Raw genomic sequence first — 12,505 nt, 5'->3', positions numbered from 1 at the left:
AATCTTAGTGGCAGAAGAGAAGCTGAATATAACGAGGCTGTTCCTGTCTTCCCCCTTCTCCTCGTGACGCTTTCATATATGAAGAGGTCTGGAATTGCCAAACTGGTCCCAAGTCAGATGCATAAAGTGTCCTGGAGCTCCTGCCTGCTCTGAAATTACTTTTGGTTTTCAATAAATGAAAACCCATTTAAGCTTGATATGCTGTTTCTTGTGAGTTGACTGTTTGCTTTGTCAAGGAAAAGATAACTACTTTTGGAGTGCGTGTGGCTGAATTTAATCAAATCTGTAGTTCAGGTGGATTTGAGGCTTGTATTTTGGTAGCAGAGGTCCCACATCTTTGACCTCTCAGAGGTTAGTACTAACTAGTGAGAAGGAGGAAATCACAGACTTCACTGCAACAGCAATGTTGACAGGAAACAGCCCTTCGTTTAAGAGGGGTCTGCACCTATACCGAAGGGCTTGTGGCTTTTCCATCTGTGAATACCGATGTTCTTGTTACAGGCTCTTTCACCGAGAGGTGAGGAGGGTGTTTCAGCTGTATCTGCAAGTGAACATGAAAACTTTGTGGCAAGCTTTAAAAAAACAAACAAACAAGTGTCTGAACTGTAAGGAAAGGCGAGTATTTCTTTCATGTGCCACTTAGGCTCTTTCAAAGCAAATTCTTTGTTTTGGAATGTGATTTTGTTGTTTTTGTTATTTAATTGATACCATTAAGCATGCAGGAGAGACCTCAGCTCGCTGAAGTTCAGCTACTGAAAGCTGGCACGGCTACGCTGCACCTGTGTGTAGGGGTGATCTCTGGTTTGACTCAGGCAGTAGCTACACTGTCCTTGACTAAGATACGGAGCTTTTTCTGGCACTGTAAGTGGGCAGTATGAAAATACTTTCCTTTTTCTGTTGAAAAACAAATGTTTTATAATGAAATAATCATTATGAGAAACTGGTGATGCTGTAGCTTTTGAGAGACTTTTAAAGACGCTTACCTGAAGGCTCTGGTGACCAGAGGAAGCGATTTGGTGGGCAGCTGGGCATTTCCTGGCAATAGGGGTGAGGCTGCCGGCAAGAAAACATTCCTTCGCTTCTGTTCCAGCCTGTTGCATGCCAGCTGCAGCTGGAGTCCTGAAATGTCAAGGGACTTGGTCCTAACTTCCTCTAAACGGTTCCCTCCAACTGTGAGACGTGTTGGATGGTGGCTTAAGGCTTTCTTTTAGAGGTAAACTCTGCAGAGTCATATCAAGCAGCTCTGAAAAGTAGCTTAAATATTGAATGCTGTTGAAACTCATTGTTAAGGCTCTGTGCTGAGACTTAAGGCCCGGAGTTTGTCAGGCTATAATTTTTCCCTCAAGTGCGTCAAAGATTCGAGACAACAGATAAAAGCAATAAAAGCTTCTGTCAGTGTCTAGAGGTTTCATGATTCATGCTTAATATAATAAAGTACACAGTTTTTTAATATACTTAAAGGTTTTGAGAAAATACAGATTTGGTAGCTCAAAATTTGCTTCTCGTGAGTGTTACATTTGCTATAAACTTCTGCTTCTGAAAGTTGCTTGTGTTCATTGAACGTTCTATATTTGTTACAAAAATGCATATGGTTAATCCAACAGAAATTCCCGCTTGCAATTAACAATCTGTATTTCTTGAAAACCCAGCGTTCTGCTACACTAATCTAATTTGATCAGGGATGATTTAACTTGTTTTTCCCAATTTAGAGAGCTTTCACAAGCTTATTTTCAGTCATGATTTAGCCATACTGCTTACTCTTGTAAGTATCGCTTGGAAAATCTTGGCCAGGAAATAACACATGGCAAGATGGAATGTGAAAACAAAGAGCCCGCTTAGGAGGGGGTGAGGATGGATACATGCAGGTTTTTCTTCTCCCTCCGTGTAAACTTTTTGTATAGTGCTTCAATTCTTGTAGGTGGGACTCGTGTTTCCAGCTGATGGTCTTCAGTTTTAGCAGATGATTGTATTCTAACTGTATTCTTATCTTTTAGTTGCCAAAGTCACTGCACTTATGTCTTCACAGGAAACCGAGTAATAGGAGCAAATATCAGGAAGACACGAGAAACCTTTGAACAGATTTCTGGAGGAGAAATTTAGAAATAGCACAAACTTATTTCACGAAAGCTCTGCTTCGGTAAACACATATTAGTACTCAATGATGCATTGCATATGCTTGGTCCAAACACCTCTACCTCCCAAAAATTACACTCAGAATTATTTTCTGAAAAACCGAATTACCACTAATAGAATTTCACCTGAAAACTTTGGTGTTCATTTTAAGGAAGAAATCTTACTTGACTAGAAGCCCTGAAACAGTTTTTGTGTTGTCTGTGGAAAACTGAAAACAAGCAACTTGAAAGGGCTTTAAGCTTGAAGCTTCGTGTGCCCCAAGTCTTGGTCTCTGATAACGTGCTAGGGACAGTTGGCAAGATCCCATGAACATGCTGAGGTAAACACATGGCTTGAAATGTGACAGTGCCGTGGTTTAAAGAACAAAACAGAACTTGGAGCCAAATTTAGAAGTGCATGACGCTGCCCGGGGGCAGTTGCGAAGTGTGAATGACAAGTGTGGTTGGTCTATTGCTAACTGGGAACTTGGGTTTGTTTTCGCCACGTTTGTTTAGAACAGCAGCAACGTTGCCACAAATGACCGATGTTCAGCTTTTCTCAGGGATGAAATGTTTTAGTAATATTTAAGTGATATATTGCTTGTTGTCTTTTGATTCTACATAGTCTATTCATCCCTAGCAGTTACTTAAACAACAATAAAAATCTACCTAGCGTGGAATGAAATCCTTTACTTTCTGTTCAAATCCATGAAGTAAGGAATACGTGAATTCAGGAATACAAATACATGAATTCAGAGTATGCAAATCCAATTTGTTCTGCAGTATCTCCTGCAGTTGTCCTCTGTAATTCTAAAATGATTGTACTTGTTCTCTGTTGAAATATCAAACTATTGAGAATACAACTTGTATAGAAAGAGGCACCAAATTACTTTAAGTTACATTTTGAGGCAGCTTTCCAGTCTATTCTGTTCACCGGTGAACACTTTAAATATGATGGGTGATAGAGGACAAGCATGTTCTTAGTTTTTGCACTGTTCTAGTAACTCATCCAAAGTATGTATACAAAAAGAAACGTTTGAATAAATGATAAAGAGCATGTACACTGTTAGAGTTACTTAGTCACGGTTACTGCTAACAGTAACCATGCATTCTTAATGTCATGCTTTCTTAATTTGAAGAAGCTTTTCAATCAGCTACAAGATTTTCCAGAATGCTTATAGCCTGAAGCAGAGATGTGCTTTCTGAGCAAAATATGCTGACTGAGAAAAACAAGGAAAGAGGATTGAATAGGGCGGAAACCTTTGGCTAGAAGTAATTCTTACGGGAAAGATTTCTTAGTCACTGAAGCACAGCCTGCTTTTTCCAAGCTGTTTCCTCCTCAGCCTTTTTAAGGGAGCAAGGGGCCCTACAGGTGCAGAACAAGTTGAGGTGATGCTTTCTTTACAACTGCAGTCCCAAATGAAGAGTTGAGCTCCTCCAAGGATGCTAAATCTAAGAGGCACATCAGAGTAATGGATAACCTCAGAAGAACAGGCAACACGATATTGAGTGAGTGCAACAACAGGACTGAGGATTTTAGGCTAGAGCAGAAAAACTAACTTCACTGTAGGTCTGAGATGTTTCAGTATAACAAGACTCCTTTGGGCAGGGCATGGGGCTGATGGCAGTCCTTCTCAAACTTGGTGTCCATGAGTGGTTTAGGGAAAGCTTCGTTTTGTTTTCCCGTGGTGGAAGGAGACTGGGAGTTGAATTCAGTGAGTGTGACGTTCAGCTTGCTCCTAACGAGTTGGTGGGGCTGCGTGTGTAAAAGAAGACTGCTGGATCGCTTGTTAAGGCACGCTAATGGAGTGTGCTGTGGTTATTTTGTTGTGAAGTAATCCATGTGTGGGGAACAGGGGCAACCAGAACAGCCTCCTGAGGTGGTTTCTAATACTTCGTAATTAGCAATTAGAGTTTTTTTTTTTGGTTTAATTGGATCTGCCATCACTGTATGCCTTAGAACTGGCCTCAGAACAACTGCTAATGGCAGTTTATCACGTGTAGTACAGGAGTTCCTTGTGCAATTACTTGTAATATTGGGTACTCTCTAGACAACTGAATCTCTTCCATATGCTTTTATGGTTTCCTGAGCAGTGCCTGGTGACTCAGGGGACTTTGCAACTGCAGCAGAATACAAAGAAGTGTATTTATCAAAACAAGTAGTAAGGACTCGTTTGTGAGGCACTTTCTCAGGGCTTGCATCCTGCTTACTCTTTTCAAAAAGTTTTGCCGTGATGAGATTAGACCTGTGTTACATGCCCCCATTCCCACTGCTTTAAATCTTGTCACTGTCCGACCTGAATTGAACTCAAATTGTTCCTGTTCATCCGGTCCAATGTTGAGATGCTTAAGGAAAGCGTCCAAGCGAACTGAATTACTGTTTCACTTAGACACAAGCCGGATGGATGCGTGCTCTGTAGCGTGCCGGCTCAACTGTAGGAGCACACACTCTGTAAGAAAACTTCCATTGAGTTGCTGTTTGGCAAGCGTGCTTCCAGTCCTTAGGGGCTGGAGGATGAACAGGCTACTTTAACAGGGCTCTAAGGTGGAGTAGCAAGGAGAAGACTAGTGGGGATTTTCTTTTTGAAATCCTCTGTGTTTAGAGTAGCTGTGGATTTCTAAAGATGGGGGGAATGGGGATTAATGGTGATCAGACTTCCCTGTTAAGAGGAGCACTTCAATTCTAAGTGATCGAGGGCTCTCGGGTCTCCCGTGCAGACTAAGCAAGCTGTCTAAATGAAAAGTTAAAGATAATTAAACAAATTATCCCTTCGGCTAGCCACCTGTTTTAAAGATCGGGCTGGAAAATAAGCAAGTAAATAAGGATAATACTTCATGACCATTAGGTGCTAGTAGTTGTAAGACTAAGTGTATTAATATTCCTCCATCTTTCTGCAATTATAGTAGATTAAACCTGAATTTAGGAGTCTGTGCTAGAAAGAACTTAATTAGCCTAAGTTTTCTTGCCAAAGTAGCACTTGGAGTCCTTTGTCTTGTAGGAAATACTTGATACTCTTAAGTCTTCCCAGTTAACTTGTAATCTTTTAATCCTGGCTAATATTTCAGAACACTATTCGAAGATGAACTGGAACTTGAAAGCAGAGTTAGATCCCTTTGAAAAGTCATAAGGGTACAATAGTGCTAGTAATGAAGGCTTGTGGTTGTCTTTGATCTGAAGCAGCCAGAACTTAAAGGGGAAAAAACTTCAACTCTATTAACATTGTTTGTTTTCTGGAAGTTTACTTTTCAGGGGTCAAGTACTATATTAGCAGAGCTGAAAAATTGACTTTGAACACGTACAATAGGTTGCTTCTGCGCTTTTTCTTTTCATATGGAAATGTCTTGTGTTTGTGTTGGATGCTGAGAATGGCTGGAGGAATTGCTTCCCTGTCAGGCTACGGTAAGAATTCATAAACAGTGTGCAGGTTTGGATGGTTATGTCTCTGTACAGCCCATGTTTGTTTATAAATACATGTTTATAAGCAGTCCATGTTTATATAAATACATATAAACTGAGCTTGAAGTTCCGCGATGTTCAGTCAATTTTTATACGGAGCACACTGACAGGAAACACTTCCCAGCTGAGGTCTTGAAACTCCTGGGGGTTTGAGGAAGATAAGGAGTATGGCCCCTGAGCTACAGCAAAATTGGCAGATAAATGGCTATCGCTCTTCGAATCGGAGCTGGCAGCAGTAAGGGCTGGGTCAAAGTGGTTCCAAATCAAATCTTTTCTTCTTCCTGGCTCCTTAACCTCTCCAGACTTGCCTGTAGTCACAGTACGAAGCCGGTGGCGAATCCCAAAGCAGCGTGTTCCCTTGTCGGGACTTGTGCCTGACCTTGGAGCGACTGCTGGGGGAAGAATGGCCAAAGGGCTAGAAAGCGGTTTTGGCTTTTGACCATCTTCCGAGTTGCTTTGTACCACCCTTCCCAGGATCACACTTGTGTAAACACAACCAGTTAAAGGAGCTTTATCTGGTGCTGCTGGCTTTGCATCGCTGCTGGTAAGTTTGGAGGGCTGGTGGTGGAAATAATCACATCAAAGCTGGTTTTGTTCCCTGTTTGTGGCGGAAGTTCTGGTGTGCTGCGATTACGATTGCAATGCAGTTGCTGTGAAGTAACTGTATGCTCCCTGATTGCTCATCTTAGATGGCAATCAGCAAAAAAAAAAAAAAAAAAAAGGGCAATTTTTTCCCCAATAGCTTGATTTTAGTTAGTGGGGTAAGGGAGAGAATGGGAAATGCTGTACTTTGGGACAGAAACCTGCTGTGCAAGCGTGTACCTCAAAGTTTTAAGAGCATGTGCTAAGGTCTATCAGACCCTGGCAACTCTTTAAATTAAAACCTCAGGAGGGCACGACGAACTCCCAGAGGAGGGGAAGGTGTACCTGAGCTCACTGCCTTGGGTGCCTGTTCTGTCGGTTTCCAACTCTTTGTGTGGAGGACAATGGCTACTTTGGCATTGTTTCTGACATGCACAGTGCCCTGAGAAGTCTGTTGCATGATGGTGGGTTGCAATTTCTGGTTGATAAGTCTTTATTCCTGGCTGTCTGTGTTTGAAGGGATCGCTAGATTTCTAGCATGGCATCTGTAGGAAGACAAATGGAAAGCAAAAGTAACTATTGATCAATTATATTTCAAATGTCTCAAAGCCCTGTTTGGCTTTGGGTATAGAGAATAGTCCAGCGTGTACTTTGATAGAACCTTGTGGTAGTTAATGCTTACTGATAGACATTTCTTCTTCTTGAAAGAAAATTCAAAGTTGCAGTTGTGTGGCTTCAGCATTCAGCAGTCAAACATGGCTAAATGTCTTTTACGTATACTATCAGAAGACTTTAACTGAGGATTTTCATTTTCTTTTCTTTTTTTTTTTTCATGGTTACTTTCCTCCTTGGCTTTAGAAAGATCTAGAGATCTTTTGTAACATGTATCACTGTCCAGCAAGTTAAATTTTGCCATATTTTACAGTTATTCTAATCTTATAGGCTTCCATTTAATTTTTTTTGGATCTAAGTGTATTTAAAATTGTTACACAGCCATGTAACCTTCAGTCCTTAAAATGATTAGCAAAGATGATGGCTAAAGATACAGCAGCTGCCAGGATTGCTGGGCAGGGGATTAAATTATGGCAAACAGTCCTGAATGATTTCACAGCATTGAACAGAAGTCCGAGAGCTGCTTTTGCTGCAGCTGAGTAAGCAGGACTGCACTCAGCATGAAAGCCTGTATATTTTGGGGGGGTGGGGTAGTGGAACTAGAGAAAACAATCCTTTTATTTTGGTTCATCCACCTTCTGCTTCCAGAGCATACTTCTTAGAGCAAGAGGTTCATATGGCTGTATACTTGAATTATATTTATTCAGCATGATTGGCGTTGGCTCTGAGTCAAGACGGGGCTACCAAGCAGGAAATGGAGCTATAACTGGTAACTAAGTTCTAATTAGAATGTCAAACCTAGATGTGTTTTATTTAGCAAAACCAACTTTGACCCGCTTGCTTCTGTGCTGTCACATGGCCTTTCCTATACAAAGTTCTCTAGAAATACTGTATAAAAAAAAAAGTGATACTTGCCAAACAAAGTGTGATTCTGCAGTTGGTATTTTTCCACAGCCTACAGGCATTTCTGCAGTGAGACTTGTTTGCATCTAGATTCTCACTGGATGCTGGAAGAAAAATCCCAAACACGTTAATCTCCTCCGATGTCCCTGATGGAGCATTTACCCGCTACGTCCTGCCTTCCCCCAGGAACATCTGGAAGCAGCCAGCCTTCGCTGTTGAGAGCTTGATAATCACTCTTATCTCAAGAGCAATAGTGCCCAGCTGGTCGATCTGTATTTGCCTTTTGAACTCTTAGTGTAACGTTAGGATTTAGCTCCAAAAAGCTCCTCTTTCTGCAAATCTTGTCAATGCTTTAAGCGAACAGAGGAGTCGGGGGCAGAGTCAGTTCTCATCCTCTCTGCTGCTAGGGAGTATTCCTGCAGAAGTCCTGGACGTAGCATATGATTATGTTGAGGGCTACATATGTCAAAGTAAACAGCAAAAAATCTGGAAAAGTTGCAGAAACCTCTTTTTTACAGTCCCTGTTACAGTTTCTTTGTCCTTTTGTGGGCAAGTCTAAATTATCTTTTCCTCCTATCTGCAACTAAAACTAGATCTTGGTTTCCCCCACCCCCTCCCCTTTCTGTAAGCTGCTAAAACGAAACCTCACTTGCCATCCAGAGCTTTCCCACTAATCTTGTCATAGCAGGAAATGAATGGTTTAAAGAGACTTAGGCCGTATTCGGATTATTAGTTTTGTAGTTACGGTAAACCTGCAGTGCTTTGAAGTCTTCTGAAGTCTGGCCTTTTTTTGCTGCTTGGTTTGCCTGGTTTGGAGCTCTCACGATGGAATGTGAGTGATGAAGTGAGCTGCAGGTACCAAAGACAGCAAAAAGTAGATGACGTTTGAAACAGTACAGCTCTAGAAGATTCCTGGGGCGAAGATGGCTCTGGGTGGTGTCGGTGAGCTGGAGAAGCTCACCGAAGCTTTTCCCTACTTAAGAGTAGGGAAAGTTTTTTGTGTTCCTCTTTCCTGTAAGCTTGGTGCTGATTTCCCCGCAGCATAAGGATGCTCTTGCGTGTTATTTGGGCTGAAGCTCAGGCTGCCCTTGAGCACGCTTTGTATAAGCACAAGATTGTTGGCATACAGGTGCAAGATGAATTGTATCCTCAGGCTTCTCTAAGTACTAAATCAAACTGTTCACGCTGACACTTACTTCCTTGTGCTCGTCTATTTTAGTCTTCTCAGAAACTTAACTAAGTGATGGCGTGATCCCCTCTTACACGAGGTTCTGTGCTAACTGTTTGTAGTGCTCTCTTAGAGTGAAGCAGGAAGAACCTGGAGTTCCTCTGCAGGGGTCTTGCATGAAATGGCACAGCCTGGTTACGTACACTAGCAGGAGCTCTGTGCTGCCTCCTGAAACCTCTGGTAAATTTTGCTACCGTGCACACTTTGTGCTTTCACACAGACAAGAAGGAACTGTGTGAAACTCCTTTTAAATGAGTTCAGTTTAGGTCTGTTCTGACTTCTGTGTCTCGTGTCAGTGCTTGTGTTTCATGATGAAATTAAACTGAAAGCTAGGAATTCTTGGAACAACAGAGTCTGAGTTGCAAATAAGTTGCAAGGAGAACACAGTGTCTGAAAATAAGTGTTCAAAAATTATTGTCAGGTGTATGTAGGTTGGTGATTGTACTCCATGGCTTAGGGTATTGTGCGAGTCTGCTCTTCAGAATGTCTGTTTACCCTGGGAGATAACATCTAGACTAGTGAAATACTTTAATTGGAGAATTCGGCCTCCTTGGAACCAGTGAGGTTTGGCAGATAATAACAAACTTCTTGCCCTTCTTGGTATGGGAAAACCTCGCCTACACAGGTATTAATTGCTTTTAATGACGTTTTCATTTAAGATTTACCTTCTGAATTTTTTATCCACGTTCTTGAACTTTTACTGCACTGCTATTAGAAACTCTTACTGACTATCAGCGGTGGGTACTCTGACCACAAGAGGCTTGTCGTGTTAATACCATCTTACTTGATGGTTTGGTTCCCGTTGAGAGGAGTACCTTTCACAGATGGTGAAGCTGATAGTGTTGCCTTCCTGCTTGCTCTTACACTTCTCGTGGTTCACTAGAATTCACTACCAGTAGGAGAACTGGAAGCCATAAAACTTGGTGTACTTCGGTATTGTTCTGTGTAGTTGTGAGACTTCTTTAACAGTGTACGTGTGTGTCTACAAATATAAAAAGATGTGAAGCTAATAGTAACTGGATGAATATAAGAGAGCTGGGACTGAAAGTTAACATCTGGTCTTCTTAGAGCTACATTAGCAGCTTAATGACCTGTATTTAATTTCACTATAACCATGTAAAATTTCAATTAAGTTACAAATTCCAGTGGATATTAGGAGAATTAAGCCTCCTTTAAACTGAATTATGTAGCCCAAAGCACTCTTATAGCGATTTCCTGAAATAACCAGAAGGGATATGGAGTAGGGCTCTAAATAGGAACAAATCATTTGGTCAACTAATTAAAATGGCAAATTGGTAGCAAGGAAAAACTGAACAGTGTATGTAACTTATTTTGTTGTGGGAATCGTGGCATGTTTTTTACTCTCTGGATGGAGAAAGTAGTGAGAATGGCCTGTATTGGATTGATTGTCCTGCTGAGTTCACCACAAAATATGTACTCTTTTTCCAGCTACTGATCTTCTCTTGGCTTGGAACCCCATTTGTCTGGGCCTGGTGGAGGGAGTCATCGGTAAAGTTCAGCTTCATACGGGTATGTGTTCTTTCTTTTTGATACTGCTAATGCACTTTGGTTTAGGGTCAGTGATACTGTAAATAAAACTAGCTGAAATGGACGATGTAATGTTCTTTGCAATGGTGGTGTAATCCAACTGTATAAACTTGTCAGTGTTTATATTATAGCTGTGGTTTGCAAATCCCTCTTCTCTCCAGTGCGTGCATTCTGGTTCGTCTTTGTCTGATTAAAAGACGGAGACCTGCATTCACAAATAATACAAGTCTGTACCCCGAAGTCCTGTCTAAGGCTCTGTGTGAGATGCACCCACTTACATTTTTGCACTTTTTTTGAATAATGCTTTCAAGCTTTTTTGTTATTCTTAGGGTACTGTGCGACAACTAACAATGCAAGTTCTCACGAAAATCAGGTTTTCAGATGTTGAGAATTAAAGCCTTAAGAATGATTGTTACCTTGGTAGATCACTATTTGAAAGTAAAAGGAACTTTTAGAGCATTCTTTGTTAAGCAGGGATATTGTAAGACATAGCTGTAAAATAAAAGCAGAAGTAGAACGTATTGTGGTTAATATTAAGCCTGTCTTTAACTGATTCTAAATAACTTTTTTTCAGTAAAATAAAGTCACTCTTTTTGCTTTAGTCAGCTGTAAAGTCCTGTAGCCAAAATAAATACCTGTTCAGATATATATCAGCTTTTATCTATAAGGGGTCTTTTATTACCAGTAGCGCTCTGGATGTCTATTTACTGACAGGTAGAAAAGCTAGCCATAAACTCTGTTCATTTACTGTGTACTGTCCTTTCTGTAAGTGCTTAAGCCCTGTGTTTCACGTAGTGCCTGGCCAGGTCATCAGTACAGGTGGAGTCTTAAGTGTGTTTGAGGTACCAGGATGGGTTAAGTGCTGAAATGGATCAGATGTTTGTGGCGTGTCATGCACACAAACAGCTCAGTCAAGGTGGCAGTGGCACACTAACAATAGAGAAAGAAGGAAAATGGGGACTGTTACACCCCTGAATTAGGGTATGACAAATCTAGTTCTGGGATTAGTTGGCTCCATAGTCACTGTAACCCCTAGGTCTCACTTCAGAGAGAATAGTTTAGAGCCCATCTCATTTCTTAAGCTTGTGATTGCTTTCCCTTTCCAGTTGTATCACTTGATCTTTGAATTTCACATGATGTTTGTCTGTCCTCCTTCCGTTGATCTTTTCAACCGTCCTTTCTGATCTGATGATATGAAGTGGTTCAGACTCAGCCCTTCTCTTCTCATCCGGGCTGTCTGAGCTGTTCAGCGTGTCCTGTCCATAACAAATGGATGAACGATGGCTGAACTCCAGTAATGACCTTTTTCTTCTGTGGGAAAATACTCCATGCTTGCTTGTAACATGTTTGTGTTTGTTAACCGAGCATTTAGGTCCACAAGGGCTTCCCCCTTCTCTCTAGGGAGCCTCCTATGAAAGCATTTGAAGGGGGAGACCTCGTTTTCAAATACTTTCTGGAAGTTCTCCTGTACCATGGCAACTGAATATCCCTGCTTGCATGCTTACTGTGAGGTGCTTCTGCTTATGGAAGCTGAGCTAAAACTCCCCAGCACGTGACCCTTGAACAAGTGCCAGCCTGCTGCTGTCAGGTAAATCAAGGTTATTAGGTAATAAGTCTGATACTGCTCTTCTTTCCTTATGTTCTTTACAGCGGCTATATCAATCATGCGCATCCAGGCACTTCACTCGCTTGTTGCTTAGGCCAGCGGTAGCATTTTGTTTCTTTGCCTTGTTCAGGTAACACATCACAAACCACTTACAGACCATCCTTCTTGCGCATACTGAGGCATTTAGTGATGCAGCTGTCCTGTAGAGGGGTGTTAATTCTCTGGCACTTCAGTGAGAGCGAATGTCTGTAGTTATTTATCCATAGTCTTTTGCTGAAACCTCTTGGTCCCCTGTGTCTGCTGACAGTTACTAATGATTGTCTTCATTGGGTTGCAGTCAAAGTAAGAGGGCTGACTGAAGTGGCTTTCATAGGTGGTCTTAAACCTATTTATGTCAATGAACTCTCGCTTATTTTTAAGTGCAGTTCTATGTAATCCTCTAGCTGAGTCATCTAACA

At 41.4% G+C, this 12,505-nt stretch overlaps 1 protein-coding gene across 1 annotated transcript in view; it reads left to right on the top strand.

The window, feature by feature from the left end:
• The window catches only part of INPP5F (inositol polyphosphate-5-phosphatase F), a 39,985-nt gene that overhangs the window by 4,035 nt on the left and 23,445 nt on the right, over positions 1–12,505 (top strand). The window contains exon 2 of the mRNA XM_035547926.2: positions 10,343–10,423. Within this exon, the coding sequence (XP_035403819.1) occupies positions 10,343–10,423 (81 nt within the window). The remainder of the gene's footprint in view (positions 1–10,342; positions 10,424–12,505) is intronic.

The sequence above is a fragment of the Cygnus atratus genome, chromosome 7 (genome assembly GCF_013377495.2).
Source record: "Cygnus atratus isolate AKBS03 ecotype Queensland, Australia chromosome 7, CAtr_DNAZoo_HiC_assembly, whole genome shotgun sequence".
Classification (NCBI taxonomy): domain Eukaryota; kingdom Metazoa; phylum Chordata; class Aves; order Anseriformes; family Anatidae; genus Cygnus; species Cygnus atratus.
The sequence above is the reverse complement of the archived record's forward strand: the minus strand, read 5'-3'. Positions and strand labels throughout refer to the sequence as shown.